The sequence below is a fragment of the Saccopteryx bilineata genome, chromosome 1, assembly GCF_036850765.1.
Source record: "Saccopteryx bilineata isolate mSacBil1 chromosome 1, mSacBil1_pri_phased_curated, whole genome shotgun sequence".
NCBI classification, from domain to species: Eukaryota; Metazoa; Chordata; class Mammalia; order Chiroptera; family Emballonuridae; genus Saccopteryx; species Saccopteryx bilineata.
The window spans coordinates 390118439-390137228 of NC_089490.1; the positions used below are offsets into that span (position 1 = coordinate 390118439).

At 59.3% G+C, this 18790-nt stretch overlaps 1 protein-coding gene across 1 annotated transcript; it reads right to left on the reverse strand.

The window, feature by feature from the left end:
* Positions 1–701: 701 nt before the first annotated feature.
* MYBPC3 (myosin binding protein C3) lies at positions 702–18299 on the reverse strand. Its single transcript, XM_066251502.1, has 34 exons — positions 18213–18299; positions 16818–17084; positions 15900–16019; positions 15727–15819; positions 15491–15639; positions 14528–14645; positions 14038–14086; positions 13801–13830; positions 13572–13625; positions 12800–12820; positions 12350–12510; positions 11302–11434; positions 11053–11055; positions 10820–10944; positions 10628–10733; positions 10140–10306; positions 9588–9753; positions 8643–8749; positions 8527–8556; positions 7380–7519; positions 7057–7137; positions 6340–6499; positions 5888–5992; positions 5613–5801; positions 4422–4556; positions 4069–4236; positions 3266–3354; positions 2908–3103; positions 2529–2668; positions 2152–2311; positions 1903–2039; positions 1419–1605; positions 1102–1139; positions 702–983 (listed from the first exon to the last, which is right to left on the reverse strand). The coding sequence occupies exons 1-33, from the start codon at positions 18235–18237 to the stop codon at positions 1129–1131; spliced, it is 3822 nt and encodes a 1273-aa protein (XP_066107599.1). The 5' UTR covers positions 18238–18299; the 3' UTR covers positions 702–983; positions 1102–1128.
* Positions 18300–18790: the final 491 nt, after the last annotated feature.

Sequence of the window (18790 nt, forward strand, 5' to 3'; positions counted from 1 at the left end):
AGAGGCTTGTCACTAGGCCAGGACCTGGAACCCAGAGCTCTAGGATCTTGGCCAGGAGTGTCTTGGTTTGGGTAGAACCTGAGAAGTAACCCTGGGGCCAGCCATCATAGAGTATTTTCTCTGCAATGGAAAAACCTTCTACTCCCTCCCTGGGCAGGAAAGACTACACTCTATCAGGGCACTCAGACCTGCTGGCTTCCTCCTCCCAAAAGGAAACTGATGATCAGATTTGGGCTCCCCACTGGGGAAGGAAGAGCAGAGTAGGGCCCTGTCCCTACATCTTTTCTGGTTCCCAGTGTCTTGAACTGGACAGGCTATCTCCTAATGGGACCGGGATGTGTACAGACTGGGGGCTTGCCCACAGAGACCCCCCCCCCACTCCAGGCCTTATCGGCACAGAACCACATCCAGGCTGTGGTGACCATGGGTCAGCAGGACAAAGATGGTCCTGAGTACGTGGGACCAGGCAGGAGAGTCCTGGTTTGCTAGCTCTGTTTCCAATATACTTGTCACAGCTCCTCAGTCTCCTCACTTGAAGAGTGTGCCGTGGGGGAGACTGAGCTTCCTTCTAAGTATTAGTGTTTTCTGAATTTAGGAGTCCACTCTCCCTTAACTCTTCTGCCTTCAGTTTGTTCTGAAGCTCAACTAAGTTTCCCTGTGCCTGCGTGAGAACAAGCACACTGGTCAGGAAGAGGCAGGTCTCTGCACTGATCTTTTATTGCCCTTATACACAGAGAAAGCACGGCAGGCCAGGACTGTCTGCAACCATCATTTTCTGAGCCCACTGCTTTTTGCCCCCCAAATCTGAGAGCTCCCAACAGGTCAGACCGCGTGGTCCCCTCACACCTGCTTGTCCCCACACTGCCCCACTGATACCTCCCCAGCCAGCCCCCAGAGACCCACTTGAGCACACACATCCAACAGCAAGGAGGCCTGTCCATCTCCTCCCAGGCTCCTGGCACGTGGCTGGTATCCAGGTGCACCTGTGACACAGGGTCCCCCATGAGTGAGCTGGATTGACTAAGAGCCACCCGCACCCCCATTTCCTGATGGCTGCCTCTGATTTGGGCCCTGAGTCCTGGGATGGTCCAGAGTACATACCTGGCCATCTGCGAGGAGCCAGCACGGTCACTGAGGCACTGCAGGAGAGAAGGAGGCTGTGCCACGTGTGTGCTGCACCTCCCAGCCCCAACAAGTCCCAGAGGGCTGGGGCAGTGGCTCCAGCAGCAGTGCCGTCTGGACGTGACGGTCATTGCTCTTTCAGCCAGAGCAGCTGCCTGGGCCGGGACAGCAGAGTCCCGGCTGGTGCCCTGCCTGCTCCACCCCAGCCAGAGCAGCTGCCTGGGCCGGGACAGCAGAGTCCCGGCTGGTGCCCTGCCTGCTCCACCTCCCGGGCGCTGGCCCAGCGGGCTCCTTACCTCGCACCTCCACGCGGCACTCGCACCGTGCTTCGCCCTGTAAGTTGATGGCCTTGCAGACATACACCCCGCCATCAAAGGGGCAGGGCTTTCTGATCTCCAGGGTCAGTACTCCCTGCTTGCTGAACATGCGGAAGCGGGCGTCCCCGCGCAGGTCCAGGCCGTTCTTGAACCAGGAAATCTTGGGCTATAGATTGGGTGATGGGAGGGAGGGAGAGGTCTCAGGCTGAAAGGACTTTTCAGGAATGTAGGGAGATTGGCATTTATGCTTCTACTTTGGGGGCTCCCACTGGAGTCCCAAACCGTGCCCAAGGCTGGGAACAGAGAGCCAATGGCGAGCACCGAGGCCGGACACAGGGAGAGGCACCAGTCCTGGTGTCCAGAGGCAGAGAAAGCAGGGGGACAACCTGGGGAGAGGACTGCTCAGGGTTGGAGCCCCTGAGCCCTGCCTCCTGGGTCTGCACCTGGGCCAGAAGTTCCCTACCTGGGGGCTGCCCCGCACAGCACAGCAGAGAACAGCATTGTAGCCGGCTACCACTGAGCGGTTCACCAGGGGGCGCGTGAAGCTTGGGGCCTCGGTGAAGTCCAGGGCCTTGTAGATGGGTGGCTCATAGGTAGTGCCTGTTGGGGAGAGGGCTTTGTACCAGAAAGGTCCCAGCAAGCCAAGCTCCCCTCCGTGTTCCCATTGCGTCCCTGCCCCAGCTCCCCCGGGGTGGGAGTGAAGGTACGGCACCTGTTTTGGGGATGACGACAGGCTCCTTGGTGATGGCGGCTTTGTCACTGGGCCCCACCATGTTATGGCTGAAGACCCGGAAGTAGTAGCTATTGCCGATGATGAGCTCGGACACCACACAGTGGGTGCGGCGGTAATGCTCCAGGACGGTGAACCACTCCTGTGGGTGTGGAGGAAAGGGAAGGGTCTTGGGCTGGGGGCAGGCCCTACTTCCTATCAGGGCCCTCTCTTGGGTACCCTTGGCATCTGTACCCCAACTGTGGAAAGAACCAGATCATGGCGGGGCGAGAGGTGGGTCCATTCCAGGGGCAGCTGAGACCTGGGTCTGCCAGGCCCTAAGAAGGGTGTACGTGGGGGGCCCAGGGCCCCAGGCTCACCATAGTCTTCTTGTCAGCTTTCTGGACTGTGTAGCCACAGATCTCCGTGTTGCCATCATCTTGGGGTGGCTTCCACTCCAGAGCCACATTGAAGCCCCAGGCCTCGGTGACCTGAAGGTCCAGGGGAGGACTGGGCTTGTCTGCAGGAGACAGACCCAGGTGGAACGCCGGACCCGATACTGCCTGAGCGAGAGCAGGGCACCCTCAACCCAGGGCCCCATCGCCCCTGCCAGTCTGGGCCTGGGTGCCTTCTTCTGGGGGGCGCTGGGTGTCCGGAGGAGCGGCCCCGGGATGGGCAGGTGTGAAGCCCTGGGCCCTGGCCACCCAGCTCTGGGACAGGCAATGAACAGGCTCAGAGGGAGGCCCCCAAACCACGCACCGACGACCTGCAGGAGCAGTGTCGCCTTGTCCTCCATGCTCTCGATGCGCAGTGTCACCTGGTAGGTGCCAGAGTGGGCGCGGCGAGCAGCCCGGATGAAGAGGATGGTGTCTGTGGGGCTGTTGCGGGTGTTCACCTCCTGGCCTGCCAGGGGCTGCCCGTCTTTGGTCCAGGTCACCTGAGGCCGGGGCTTGCCCTGTGTAGGGGGACAGCTCAGCCCCAGGCCTGGCTCTCCCTGGGGGCCCACCCCACCCATCCTCATAGGCCTAGGCGAGGTCTTGGGGTGCGGTGAGCTCTGAGGCACGTGCAGCTGCTAGGCATGAATACCACTGCAGGACAGAGGAGCGGCCAGTCCTACCTGGAAAGGAATGAGGAGGTTCACGGGCTCCCCGACCCTCCTCTGGATGGTCTGGCGTAGGTGCCTGGGCAGCTGGAGTCGCGGCCGCTCTGTGGGCAGAGTGGGCAGCTCAGCAAAAGCCAGCCACGGCCCAAAGCCCGAGGAGTACCACAGCTCCATTCTCTTTTGGGCACAGAGACCTGAGCTGAGAAATACGCTGCCTCCTGGGCTGTCCCCTCCTTTAACTCCCTCAATCCAGCCCCAAAGGGTTCACAAAACTCCTGCTTCCGCCCGAGCCTCTGCACACCACAAGAGGAAAAGATCAGAGAGGGCAAGCAACTTGTTTGAGGTGACACAGGCCAGGATGCAAATCTAGGCTTCTGGACCTTATCCCCAGTCCCGTTACCACCCCTATTTGCTGTCTCTTTCCACTCTGAGAATGAGTCCTAGAGGATAGATCCTTTGTTGGGAAGTGGACCCCAGATGGGCCAATTTGAGCCTACAGGGCCTTCCTGCTCAATCCTGAGCACATGGACCTTGTCCACCCATGGAGCTGAGGGACTCACAGAGCACAGCTGGGAGACGGTGGTATGATGACCTACAGTGTCCCTGTTCCACACGGGTCGACACAGGAACCCAAGAGGACACTTCTGCACAGGTTTGCCCTGGGCCTGGGGCATGGATAGAGGCTTCACCCCCACCCCGTCCCTGCCCAGCACTTAGCTCCTCCCTCTAGGAGGGTCTCTTGGACTGTCCCGACCTCCACTTGCACCAAGGGCCAGGGTGTCCGTGGCAGGTCTTGTGACTAGCCAAGGGGCACTCACGCAGTATCTCCTGCACCGTCACGGGCTCCTTGGTGGTGGCGGGGGCCCCAGGCCCGGCCACATTGTGTGCCCGCACCCGGAAGAGCAGCCGGGCCCCCGTGGGCAGGTCCTTCACCAGCAGCGATGTGCGCTCTGTCAGCCCCTGCAGGGCGGCCACCCACTCTGAGCCTGAGGGTCGGGTGGGGGGACAAGACCACGTGCAGGGTCACCATTGGCACCCCACGCAGCTGCCCAGCTTCTGGCGGTGACCATCCCGGGGGCTTCCACCGCAGACAGGGCCCAGCGAGGTGACGGGTGCCTGGCCTGCGGGGACAGTTCAGAGAAGGGCACAGGCTGCGGGCAGGGACACTTACCGCCCTCCTGGCAGTACTCCACACTGTAGCCATCCAGGCCACCCGCTCCCTCGCGCTCTGGGGGCCGCCACTTGAGGGACACAGTGGTGTCGGAGATATCCTCCACTGCCAGGTGGGTGGGCTCGCTGGGGGGGCCTGGGCAGGGGGCGGGCAGAGAGGGCCTGAGTCACAGGGCGGGGTGGGGGGGACTCCCTTGGCTGGCTTTCAAGTACTTTAAGAAATAGTTTATCTCCATTAAAAGACAGGTCTCTAGATAGGCTTCAAAATGAACAGCAATTACAAAAGAGAGCTCTACATAGGGAAAGACACCCAAGGACCCGAAGAGCTTCGAAGGAGCCACTTTCATCAGATAGTGTCGGAAATGCTGTCACGTAATTTAAGGAAAACTGGCCTGAAACCTGGGTGTTTCCTTCCCTGTGATGAGGCGAGCTGGCTCAGAGCTGAGCAGGCTGGAAGGCAGACCCTAAGAAGAGAGGCCCCTGGACCCTTCTCCCCACAGGCACCCCCTTCCTGCCCTCTCCCCAAGCCGTGTCCCGTCCCTGGGCCAGAGGGGGCTCCTGCCCCTGCCTCACACAACTACCCCCAAAGCTCCCACATTCTGGTCCCTGAGAGCCTGTTGCTGTCTATGCTACCCTTTCAACATTCACTATACAGATGAGGAAACTGAGGCTTCAGGGGGAGACGGTGACTCCAGGTGGCCCTCCTGGGGACATGGCGCTAGCTCCACAAACCCATCTCCAGCTCCCGGTCTAGTGCTCTCTACACAGAGAGACGTCCCTCAGCATGCCCCCTGAGGCACCCACTGCCCTCACTGTGTCCCATACAGGACACACCCTGGTTGAAGGGAGTGGGGAACAGGGGACAATGACCATTTACTGAGCACCTGCTGTGTGCCTGCTTTATTTCATTTCATCCTAACAAGAAGACGTGAAAAGTGAGCCTCAAGAAGGTGAACCAAGGGTCAGAGTGGCGCGAGTCTCAGCTCCACCCCCTAGCAGCTGGGTGACCTTGAGCAAGTCATTTGACGTCTTGGGGCCTCACTTTCTTCATCTGTTTAATGAAGAGGATTATCCCTGATTTCAGATTACAGATCAGGGATGTAAATGCCCAGTGTGGCAGCCGCCCACACAGAGCAGCTGCTGTTACAGGGTTCCTTGACCCAGGGCGGCATGAGGGCAATGCCAGGCTCACCAACGGGCATGAAAGGCTGGGAAGCAGGGCTGGGCCTGGACATGCCAATGGCATTGACCGCGTAGACGCGCATCTCATACACCACGCCCTCGATCATGCGCCGCGCCTCGTGGCTCAGATCGCGCAGCAGGTCAAAGTTCAGCCGCATCCACCGGTAGCTCTTCTTCTTCTTGCGCTCCAGGATGTAACCTGATGAAGGGAAGCAGGAGCTCAGGTCTGGGGCGCAGACACCCCGCACCTCCTGCCCTCGGATCCGCCCCGGTGCCCCCACTCACCCAGGACTGGCTGCCCTCCGTCATAGGCAGGCGGCTCCCACTGCACCGTGCAGGAGTCCTCGCCCACGTTGCTGATCTTGGGGGCTGCAGGGGCATCCGGCACATCTGCGGGGGAATGTGGACCCACATCAGCCCTGCCCCGGCCCAGGGCCGACCTTGCTTGCTCCTTCACCACTCCAACCAACAGCTACAGGCTGCCTCCACCACCCCCAGGGCCGAAGCAACCTTTCTAGAATGTAGTTCTAATCATGTCACCAACCTGGGTTTATACCTTTGTGGCTCCCCACTGCCACATTCCCACATTCACCCATGTCCTAGTCCCGATCCTCTCCATGGATCTGAGAGCCTGTCCTTTGATGTTTGTTGAGTGACTGAATGAGTGAATGGGCAGGCCCTCTCTGGTTGCCCCTCTGTCCTCCCTGCCTTGACCCCGGCCAGCCAGCCAGCCTCACCGATGACCTTGACCGTCAAGTTGACCTGGTCCTCGCCCACCGGGTTCTTCACGGTGACGGTGTAGACACCCTCATCTTCCTTCTCTGCCCCCTCCACAGTAAGGATACTGCGGTCCTTGGTGGTCTCCACTCGGACTCGGCCCTCAGTCTCACACAGCAGCTGGGGGACAGTGGGGGAAAGGGCCCAGGTCGGGTCCCAGAAGCTTCTTCAGCCTCTGGAATGATCAACCGCCCCGAGATGGGGAAGGAGCTCAGCAACGAGTCCACGGGGGAGGCAGAGCCTGGGTGGGACCGGCTCCCACGTGAGCCCCTGGTCCAAACACCTTTACTGGGCACCGGCCCTGGGCAAAGCAGGAGGAAGGAAGGGGCTCGGGCTCCAGCTCTATCATGAAACTTTAGGCGACCCCTTATCCTCTCTGTGCCTCAGTTTCCTTGTCCGCCAAGCGGGAAGAGCATGACCTCACAGAGCTGCTGTGAGGCCCCCGCCGTGCGTGGAGGGGGAGGGGCCGAGAGCCGCCCAGCTCCCCTCCTGAGACAGGTCAGGCCTGCTCGGGGCTTCCTGGCCACTCTCGGGGAGCAGACCCTGTAAACACGTGTGTGTGTGGAGTCCCTGTCTGGGGCAGGAGCACAACTGACCGGAGGTGGCACCTTCACAGAGGCCTGCCCAAGAGTGGGGACCGCATGTAAGCGAGCCTGGTCCCACCTCTGCTCACTCACCTTCTTGTCAAACACCCACTCATCGCTGGTACCTGCGTCCCCAGGGGCATCAGGTGCTGGCCCAGCTGGGACCTTCTTCCCCTGGGAACAGAGAAGGGAAGGAGGTGGAAGGTGGCTGACAGCCTGGAGGGAAATGAATCCCCACCCAGTCCCTCTATTTCTCCTTTGCCCCCTCCTCACTGCCCCCCTCTGGCGAGCTGAGGCTCTGCACTCCCCGTCAGGGGCCACTGCAGGGCATACACACGTGGGGAGCAGGTCCCAGCACTCATGAGGCCCAAACACCCATTTTACAGATGGGGAAGTGGAGGAAGGACACCCGGTACCGATGTGACGGCCTTCTGCCAGACCACAGTGGGAGCAGGGTCGCCAGAGATGGGGACGTCCAGGCGTAGCTTGTTGCCAGCCACAACCACAATGGTGTCTGTTTTGCGGCCTGGGCAGTCCAGGTGGATCTTGGGAGGTTCTGGGGGTAAGGACATAGCAACAGTCAGAGAACGGGGAAAGGGGGGGCTGGGAGGAACACATGTCCCTGGTTGTTTTATTATTGAGGTATAATTGACACACGGTACAGTGCTGGGATCTGAGCACAGTTTGAAGACTTTTGACAAATGTGTATACACCAGTGTAATCAGCACCCAGTCAAGATCTAGAACATTCTATCACTCCAGAAGTTGCCGGGGAGGTTGGCAACATCAGGACACCTAGTGTAGTATTCTTCAAACTGTGTTGGGGGGAGGGGACATCAATGTCCTGCAAGAAAAAGGCAAAACAAAAACAGCCCCCATGGCCAAACAATTTAGGAAAGTCTGGATTTAACAAAGTTAAGCACATTTCTTAACCACACAACAATGGGAATGGGGGCAAGTATTCAGTGTTTCCCAAAGTTGAATCCTTCTAAATGGAGTATCTTTACGTGAACCCAGTTTGGAAAGCACTAACCTAGAGCATGCCTCAGCTTGGACTAGTCTCCTGAAACTAGGATTCTAAAATGCCTGATCAAAGTTTTATCTAAGAGTAGGAGAGCCCTGGCCAGATAGCTCAGTTGGTTAGAGCATCATCCCAATACACCAAGGTGTAAGAGCACATATAAGAATCAATAACTGAATGGTGTGTTTTTTTCTCTCTCTCTCTGTCTCTCTCTAAAAAATCAATAAATTGTAAAAACTTTAAAAAAATAAAAAATAGAAGTAGAAGAGACACTTCTAAAAGCAAAAAAAAAATCATAAAACCTCACATCTGTGCCGCCATTTGACAGCTTACACATCAATCATCTTATCTTTCCTCCCACCCTGTGGAGGAGGCACTAGTATTAGGATCCCCATTTTAGAGATGAGGCTCAGAGAGATTATAAATGACCCATGGTCCTGAGTGGCAGAGCTGGGGTTAGGTCTCAAGGCCCCTCTCCCAGAAGGGAGATCTGGCTGGGTGAGTGGGTGTGGGGAGGTGACACACAGGGACCCTGAGACTCACCCTGCCTGGGCACAAAGTCGATCTTGACCTCTGCAAAAGAAGGAAAAGCAGGTGGCACCAGGGCAAAGACTGGACCCAGCAACAGGGACCCCAGCCCCAACCCGGGCGCAGCTCACCCATGAAGTGGAGCTTGGCGGACAGGTTGCAGGCGAAGCCCTCAGGCACAAAGCTGTAGTCCGCCTCGTCTGCAGGCGTGACGTCGTCAATGGTCAGTTTGTGGACCCTGCAGGGCAGTGGTGGCTCAGAGGGTCCTGCTGGGCCACATACTCCTGGTCTCACCAGACACCCTAGCCAGGGTTCCTGGGGACCCTCGCCCCATCCTAGCTCACTGGTGTTCTGGTGTTTTAAGTGCTTTCTTTAATTTTTTCCCCCTTTTTATCGGATTTTTTTCCTTCTTATTGGGGTGGCAGTAGTTAACAAAATTATACTGGTTTCGGGTGTACCCTTCCACAGGACCCCATCTGTGCCCTGCACTGTGTGTCCACCGGCCCCTGGTGTTTGCATTTCCCAGCTCCCTCACATGTTTTCAGAGGTAGGCAGGGTAGGAGTGTCCACTTGGCTGGGCCCTTGGAGACTGGGCAGGGGCTGGTCTCATTAATCTCTGTGACCTTGGGCCCAGCACGGGCCGGCCCAGATGCTCAGAACATGAGTAAGAGTGGGAGAGAGTGAGGGCCCCTGGCCAGAGCCAGCCTCCCCCGTGACCTCCCGCCCAGCCCTGGTCACACTGGGGGGAGGGGCCGCGGGCTCCGAGCCCTCTATGTCAAGCTCCCTGCTTCTTCCCCATCTTGGATGGGCTCTCCTCAGTATGCTGCTGTCTCTCCAGACCTTTCTGTCTGTCTGTCTCTTTCTCTTACTTTATATTTCAGTCTCTGTCCTGTCTCAGTCAGTGTGTCTATCTCTTTTTGTCCATCTCTGTCTATTTCTATCTGTCTGTCTCTGTCTCTTCCTGTCTCTCTGTGTGTCTCTATCTCGGTCCCTGTCTCTCTGTTGTCTCTGTCTCAGTCTCCGCCTGTCCTTACCGCTACCGCCACCGGCCCTGGGGCTGGGCCCCGCACACTCACCGCCCGATGTGGGACACCTTTATCCGGCTGTCAGGCACCAGCTCCTTCCCGTTCTTCAGCCACACGCCCCGCACGTTCTCATCCGACACCTCACACTTGAACACGGCCTGGTCCTTGGCGCCCACCGTCAAGTCTGCGATGCTCTGATACACCTCCAGCTTTTTCTCTGGGGGCAGGGCAGAGCCAGTGAGCTGGGAAGGGTATGCGTGGGTGTGGGTGTGAATCCCTGCGGGGATCATGTGGGCATGTGAGAACACACGTGTGCGTGTGTGATACGTGTGTGCATGTGAAGGAATCTCAAGCGTGTGCATGTGTGGGCAGGTGATGCCAGTCGGGCCCACCTGACCCTCCCACTGCCCTCTGAGGTGGCGACGTCAGTGTCCCCGTCTTACAGATGAGTGAAGTGACTCGGGTGTCAGGGTGACTTGCCCAGGGTCACACAGGTCTCGATTTTGGTTTGCCGAATAACTGTACGAGGCTGGGGGTGCTGGGGTGACCGGGCCCACGTCCCTGAGGCTCATGTGCTGCCCTGCCTGCTGCTGCGGGCCTCACCCTGCACGATGAGCTCGGCCAGTGCCTGGCCCCCGCTGGTGCGCAGGGCATAGTGCCCAGCATCCTCCAGCGTTGCCTCGTTGATGATCAAATGGTGTCTCCGGCCATCCTTCTTGAACCGGTATTTGAAGGTCTCTTCCCGAGTCAGTTCCACCCCGTCCTTCAGCCTGGCCAGTGAGGGGGCAGCATGTGTGGCAGCCTGCTCTGGGGACGCCCCCCCCGCGTCCCAGCCCTGTCTCATGCCCCCGTGCCCCTGGTGCTCTGGTGCTCACCAGTTTTTTTTAAATTTTTTTATTATTTATTTATTTTAGAGAGGAGAGGGAGAGACAGAGAGAGACAGAGAGAGAGAGAAGGGGGGAGGAGCTAGAAGCATCAACTCCCATATGTGCCTTGACCAGGCAAGCCCAGGGTTTCGAACCGGCGACCTCAGCATTTCCAGGTCGACGCTTTATCCACTGCGCCACCACAGGTCAGGCTAAGGTGCTCACCATTTGACCTGGGCGCCCTCCTCAGACACCTCACACTCAAATTCCACTCGCTGTCCAACCATCACCAGCTGGTCCTCCAGGGGCCTTGTGATCAGCACGGGGGGCTCTGTCAGGGCAGGGAGAGTGTAATGGGTGGGCCCCTCTGTGGCCCTCCCCTTTCAGGGTCCCACGGCCCCGGGGTCCTGGACCCACCTTTGACAAAGAGCTCGGTGCTGCACTTCTCGCCGCCCACCACGCACTGGTAGGCCGCGTCATCTGCTAGCGAGCACTGGCTGATGGTCAGTGTGCGCTTGGTGCCATTGGACTCGAAGATGTACCTGGGCAGGGGCCGCAAAGGACAGGTGACAGAGCTGTGGACTCTCGCCACCCTATCCCCCGTTGGGACCCCTGGTCTCCACCCCAACCTCCCAGAAGCTGGGCCTTACTTGCTGTGGCACCGAAGGGGTCATTGGAGTGTCCCCAGTGGGAGGAAGCGAGGCCGAGAGAAAAAGAGTGAAGAACAGAGATGGGCAGAAACAGAAAGATGGGAAATTAGAGCCCGAGAGAGAAAACTGGGGGGAGATGGAGAACATGGATGCAGAGGCAGAAAGAACAAGGCCTACAACAGCCCTCTCCCCGAGGGCCCCCTCCCCACACCCTGGCCCCCAGAACCTGCTCCCCGCCCCTGGCCGCACCTGCCACTCATCTGGATCTCCTGTCCATTCTTCAACCACTTGACCTCGGCGTCGGGGTCGGCCAGCTCTACCGTCAGCCGGATCTTGTGGCCCTTGCTCACCTGGTAGGCCGGCTGCAGCTTCTTCTGAAAGGCTGAGCACCACCCCTCAGCCCTGGCCACCCTGCCGCCCCTGCCCCCACCCCCGAAGCTGGCCCTGCTGCAGAAGGCTCGTACCCCACAGCCATGGTGGCAGAGGGCCCGGTCCCGCCTCCCCTCTCTCTCTGGGTCTCCACTGCGACTGTTTATCTCCGTCTGTTCTATGTGTCTATCACTTCCCTGTCTGTCTCTTCATTCTCCTCTCTCCTCTTTCCTGTCTTCCTTGGGGTCCTCTCTACCTGCTTAGCTCAGGGACAAGGTTAGGGGCTTCCAGAAAGGCAGAAGCTTGGCAGGAAAATAGGTGAGGGGACAGATGGGCCTTCTCTACCTCTGGACTCTTAACAGCAACCTCCGGTTTCTGCCCTCCTACGAGGTGCCCCCAGCTAGGGGCAGGTAAGGCCCCCCTCTCCTGGCTGGCTTCCAGAGGGCTGACACCTGCGTTGTCAACGCTGCCGGGGACAGACTAGCCCGAGCCCTGCCCTCTGGCCCGCCTGGGCGTGGGGGGCTAGCTCTCACCGCTAGTTTGTTTTGTTTGCCTGTGAGGAAGATGAACAGGCTCGTCTCCTCCCAACTGTGGCTCTGACCTAAACTGGCTTCTTCCCTTTTTCTTGTGTGTTAAGCAGGTGGGGAGGGTTAAGCAGGCTTCTTTTCTTTTCCAGGGCAGGTGAGGGAAGATCACCTGGTTTTTACTTGGTGAGGAGAGCCGACCTGTGCTCTGTCCTTTTCCTCATGATGTCTCTGGGCTGACCTTTGCCCATTTTCTGTGCAGAAAGGGGCTAGCCTAGGCACTCCTGATTTTATCCTATGGCGGGGGGTGGGGGGGAGGTTAACCCATGTTCTTCTCCTTTCCTGGGCTAAGCTGGACTTTTCCCCACGTGTGGGGGGCGGGGCTAACCGGGGGCGGGGCTAACCCGTGCTCTTCTCATCCCGCTTCATGCCCTTGAGCCTCTTGAGCATGCCTCGCAGGTCGGTGACACCATGCTGGAAGGCGATGCGCTCGTACTCGGAGGGGGGCGCCTGCCGCAGGATCTCCCACACGTCCTCCTCTGCCGGGGCCTCCAGCTTCGAGTCCCTGCGTCCACAGTCCACGCGGAGCCCTCAGGGGCTGCCGGATGCCAGGGGAGGACTGCAGCCCCCCTCCCCAGAGTGGGGCTTCCTGGGGCCAGGACCAAGGAGCTGTCACTGCCCCTGGCCCTCCGCCCCTTTCCTTCTGGTGGGGCAGCTTGAGCCGGCAGGGGTCCCCAGCCAGTTCTGGGGTCGTAGGGGGCTTAAGGCTCAGTTTGGGGCTGGGGCTGGGGCTAGGGAGGGGCTCCTAGTGTCAGTAGAGGTGACAGGGGTGCTGGGCTTCACCGGGCACTCACCGTGGGGTCCGGAAACTGCTGCTCCATGTGGGGCAGAAAAGCAGGGGACGCATTAGAGGCGTGGGTCACCTTCCCACAAAGACCTGGGATACAGCCCATAGGCCCTCCCTTCCTCCATTCTCCCTCCTCCCTGCTCCCCTCCTCCCCACACTCCCTTTACAGGGCTCCTGTGAGCACCACAGGCCCCAGCAGGGAATCCTGCACACCTTGCACGTGGGTGTCAGGAGATCCTGAGGCCCAGAGACACCCCCCCAGTCCCTGGGGGTTCTCACTCTGGTCCGATTACCAGCCCCACCCATCTCTCACTGGCCGTGGGCAGGCAGGTACCGGTCCCACCAGCGCCCTGCTGCCAGAAAGCACCCACCCCAATGCTTACTCTCTGGGTCACAGCAGCATCGACAGAAACGTCAGGGGGAGAGAGAAAGAGGACACAGAGGCCATGAGTCAGTGGAGCGCGCTGGGCTGGGAGGGCAATTCCTGTGGCTCTGGGGCCCTCCCCCAGCCTGTCCCGGGTCCCCAGAGCCTACTGAGGGGAGCTGTTGCAGACTCGTGTGGGGTGGTCGTGGGGGCGCTATAAAGACATTAGTTCCCAGGACACAGGGTCTGCTGAGCCCTCTGAACTCTTCCCAACACCGGACTGTCCCATTCGACAGATGAGGAAACCGGCTCAGAGGTACAGTACCCTGCTGGGGGCCCCAGCGCTAGAAACCACAGGACTACATTGGCAATCAGGCCTCCCCACCAGCCCGGGAGCTGCTGCCTGGAGGCTTACCTCTTCTTCAGCAGTGAGCTGAAGTCCAAAATCCCCGCGTCCTCATTGCTGTCACTGCGGACAGGGACCCCCAGTGAGACCCAGTGGAGCCGACTAGAAGGGGCTTGGGAGCCAGGAAGTTTGGGGACGCAGTAGAGTGAGAGAAAGGGACACTGGCCAGATGGGGGCTCCCTACCCATTTCAGGCCCCAGGGTCTGTGTATGGGGCAGGTAGGGCCGGGGGAGGGTACCTGGTCCTCCGAGCACCTCCAGCCAGGCTCCTGTGGGAATTAGACCCAGTTCCTCACCTGTGCAGGGAAGCTTACCCCCCCACCCATGACCATCAACTTCAGACCTGACCACACACGTCACCCCCAGCCCTGCACCCCCACATTTCCCAGGCCCTGGCCGCCACATCATCCCCGACAGCCCCCACCTTGACCCTGAAGCTGCCTCCCCCAGGCCCTGAGGAAGAGTTGGCCACTCACGTGCGGCGGAAAGCTGACCGGAGGTCCAGGTCTCCAGGGCCGATGGCCTCTGGGTTCAAAGAGGGAGACGAGACAGGGAAGGGGACTTCAGAGAGTGACATCCCAAGTATCACACACCTGCCCACCCATGACCACTTGAGAGTGAGCGTCTGCCTCAGGACCCCGCATCCTGAGCCTTGCCAGAATCAGGGTACCAAGAAGGGGGCAGTTTAAAGTCCCCAATCCATCAGGGATTGTCACCCTTCACCTGCTCACCTGTGCCAGGAGCCCAGGACACCAAGAGAAGACTCAGACAAGATCTGGGCTTGGCCGTCACCCCACCCCAGCCTGGGAGCCTTTCACGCCCCTGTGTGAGCGGCGTTGGACATGTGCTCAGCAGTTGTCTGTCTAGGACTAGGCATCCTCCTTAGTGTTGGGAAATGGAGGCAGGTGCAGGGGACCGGACCCCTAGGGACCCCGAACTGAGGACAGACGCCGGGGCCCTCCTCACCATGCACAGTGAGGTTAAAGTTGCAGCTGTCAAATTTGTCCTTGGTGGACACCTCACAGCGGTAGCCTCCGGCAAGCGTGGCTTGGGCATCTGTGATGTGCAGCTCAAACAGGTAGATCTGTGGGGGTGTCAGGGGAGATGGGGGCCAGAAGATGAGGCTCTTCACCCCTAAAGGAGACTAATCCACCGATCTTCTCACTCTTCAAGGTTAAGTTAACCCACGCAGTTTTGTGTAAATAGCAAAAGGAGCCCCTTCTTAAGACAAACTACTGCCATCTGCTGGCACAAGATAGTAATAAAGTAGAAACCTGTGATGGCTACAAGGCAAATGGCATTCACTTAAGATGAGGCACTTTTGTGCAGGGGACAGCCCACAGAACTGAGCGTGTTGGCCCTCCCCTGCCAGGAGCCCCCTCGCCTGGGCCAGGTTTATAGATGAGTGGGAGGAGCAGAAGCTGGATGTCAAAGCACAGGTTCTAGGCCTGGCTTCAAGTGACCTCAGACCAGCAACAACACCCTCCCAAGCTTTGGTTTCCTTGTCTGTAGAATGAATTGTTCTGGTTGGCCACTGGGGTCCCTTTATCTCTGATACCCATCCATCCAGGGACTTCGTACGCTCACTGGCCGGATGTCCCCCGTGCCTCACACTGTTACTTAGCCTTCCTGAACTCCCTGCCCCCACCAAGCTTTATTACGCCCTCTTGAGACTGTCTTGGCCTCCACGTCCCCCATGTCCCACAGGACTCCTGGGCCTCCCCATAACCCTTCTCTGAGCCTCTCCATGCTCCCCATGTGCCTCTTGCCCCCCAACTTGCTTCCCAGGCTCTCTATACTCCTTCTTTGTACTCCCTGTGTGCCCCTAGTCTCACGGTACCCCGATGCCTCCTAGGACTCTCCACATCACCCTGTCCTAGGTCCCCATAACGCCAGTCCCCCCAGGCTCCCGTGCCCTGCAGGCCCCACCTTGCTGGCCCGGTCGTAGCTGTCATGCAGCTGCAGGTGTTGGCCCGCCTTGCTGCTCAGGTCTACCCACTTGCCCTTGAACCACTTGACTGTGGGTGGTTTCAACAGGCTAGCCCCGGCCACGCGGGCTGAGAAGGTGATGCTGCCGCCTGCGAGAGAGGGGGAGAGTGGGCGCCAGGGGGTGCTCTGCTGCCCCCCTCCCCTCCTCGCCCTGGCTGCAGCAGCCCCACACTCACCCACAGTCACCTCGCCGTCCTGTGGCCGTGTCACAAAGAGGCCGATGGGGTCATCGGGGGCACCAGGGCCGTTGGCGGCTGCTGAACTTGACCCTGTGAGCAGAGGCCTTTGAGACCTGCCCTGGGATACCCCCATGCTCTGGCCCTGGCCCTCCGTGCCCAGACCTTCTCACCTTCGGGACTTGGGGAGCCTCCTTCCACCTCAGTGGCTGAGGCCGGGGCTTCTCCGGGAAGTCCAGGGGCCTCGGCAGGGGCTGGCACTGGCACGGGCTCTGGCTTGGGCTCTGGCTTCTCTGCAGGGTATCGGGTAGGCGGTCAAGGAGTAGTTTCTAACCAGACACCCTTCCTGTCCCTGGCCTCTCCTTTGTAGACTCATTAAATACTGCGGTGCGTGCACAGCGTCCTGTGGTCCCTCTCTTGTCCTCACTCCACCCACCATGACTCTGTCTCTCCCCTAAATTCTCTCCCTTTCTGCCCTCCGTGAGCTCACGCGCCCACTCCTCTCCTCTGCCCCGTCTCTCCTGAGCGTCAGACCCAGGACCCACAGTCCACAAGACATCTCACTTGGATGAAGGCTCCAAAACTCCTCCTCTTCCTGCCCACCCCCCTCCAAGGCGGCTCACACTGAGCGGGGAGCCAGGCTGCATCTCACCTGCCCCTCGCCCTCACAGGCCCGCGTGCTCACATCGCTGTGGGTCAGCTCTGACCAGTTCTGGAGTTCACACCTCTCCTTGCCCAGGCTCTGGCCTGGGCCCAGGCCCCCAGGCTGGGCTCCCGGGGCTTCCCTGGGGCGCACCACCCGCAGGCTGTGTGTGGGTGTCCAGACAGAGGGCAGCGTTGTACATTGTTCGTCTCTGGATTTCCCCCGCCTCCACAATGGCTGGAACAGGCCAGGGAGCCATACGGGGGCACTCAGTAAGGCCTTGCTCTCTCAGAAGAGAGGGGGTTTTCCTGGCAGACAGCACAGTCGGACCAAAGGCCAGAAAATGGGAAAGCACCTCCTATGCCCTGGACAATGGAGAGATGGAGGGGCTGTCCCTGCTCAAACCCCCAGAAGTTCAAGCCTCAGGGAAGACTGACTGGGGTCTTACCTGCTTCTATGACCTTGAGGTCAAACTTGACCTTGGAGGAGCCGGCGATGACTGCGTAAGACCCCTGGTCAGCAGGGCCCACGTCCCTCACTGTCAGCGTATGCCGTGTGCCCTCGGCTGCCAGGCCAAACTTGTCGCTGGCACTGATGTCACTGCCCCCTCGCTGCCAGCGCACCTTCACTCCTGTCCGCTCTGTCTCGGCCTCGAACACGGCAGGGCTGCCAGCGGCCACCTCCATTGACCGTGGCTTCTTGCTGAAGGCTGAGACTGAGGGTCCAATGGAGGCTGCAGGGGCCCCTGGCTTGCCCATGCACCCCACCCCTGCAGCCCCTCTTATTAGATACAGTGATAATTGTTTCAATGTATCACCTTGTTTAATGCTTCAACAGCTGTATCAGGTAGGTGCAGTTATTATGCCCATTTCTCAGATGAGATTACCAAGGCTCAGAGAGGTTAAGTGACTTACCAAAGTCACACAGCCAGTAAGCAGGAGAGCCAGGGCTGTGGTGGTGGTCCTAACCTCTACACAAGACGTTTGCTAAGCGCATCCCGGGATAACCTACCCAGGGAAACAAGGGACGAGCTCCGCTCCCCCTTACCCCCACCGTCTGGGGCCCTTGGCGAGGGATGGGTACTCTGCCCACTTGGATGTGGCTAAATTTGTCCTCTGAGAGCCTCGGGCTGAAAATCAGCGACTGAGATAAAACTGGCCTGGGAGGGGGCTGAGGGCTGGGGGGTGGATCCCTGCCCTGGACAGCCCCACTGAGGACACAGGCCAGGACCAGGACCCTGTGGTCCTGTGAAAGGCTGTGACTTTCCCTGCCCTTGGCCCGGCTCAGGGGCCTCCTGACCGTCCTCTCCTAGAGCAGAGAGTCTGCATAACCTCAATGTGTGGCCACGCCCACTGTGGAGGCCACAGGGATACAGGCTCCTAAAGCAGAGAGTCTTACAGGTGGAAAGGACCAACTCAATCCCTCTTTGTATAGATGGGGAAACTGAGACCCAGAGAGGGGAAGGACTTGTCCAGAAGCATGCAGTGAGCCCGGTGAGAGTCTAGACTCAACCCGGGCGCCTGTCTGCAGGGCCCCTTTCTCAAAAGGCAAGCCAGGCCGAACCTCGTTGCAGAAGGAGATGGAATGGAGGCAGGGAAGGGTCCCTCTGCATCCTGAGAGTGGGGGCATGGCCTTGAGGGCCTCTGCCTTGGCTTTCTCCCCTCCTACTCCTGACCCTGGTTTATCCTCGCTCTCACCACAAGGATAGGAAGGAGAAACCGAGAGTCAGAAAAGGACCTAGGAAGACAGCCCCCCCACCTCAGGAACTTGGTCCTAGGCCTGTCCCCTAATCGCAGACAGCCCACCTGCCCCACGTCCAGCCCAGCCCCAGGCCTGCAGCTACCTGGCTTCTTCCCCGGCTCAGGCATCTTGAGAGAGGTCAAACCAGGAACCGAGCAGGCATGGGCCACGGGAAGAGGATCTGAGCAGGGACCCGTCCCCCCTCTATATAAGGGGCCCTCCCCCTCCCCAGGCCCTCCTTATCTGCCTCCTTCCCAGCTACCTGCTAAATATAGACAAATTCCAGAGAGCAAGGGCTCTCCAGGAGAATGTGGGGCCGAGTTGTTCCTGGCTGGCCCCTGCCCTTCCCCGCCAGCCCAATGTGATGGCTTCTGGCCCCCATCCCCAGTGACCGTCAGGGGTACCCCAAGCCCAGCCTTGTCTGTGTGTCCATCTCACAGGCAAACTGTGCCATGGGACTGTGCCTGGCCCATGGCTCTGAGGTGGATGGCTCAAACACCTATGGGTAGTATGGATGATTGAAACTTACCATCCCTTTAAACACAGAAATTCATTCCTTTCTGCCATTTTAACCACTTTTAAACCGCATCGCATGCACCTGAGCCTTCTTTAAAAGAGGACTGCACACCTCGTTAATGTCAGGGTTGGGGTTCTGGGAGCCCAAGGGGCTCGGGGCAGGGA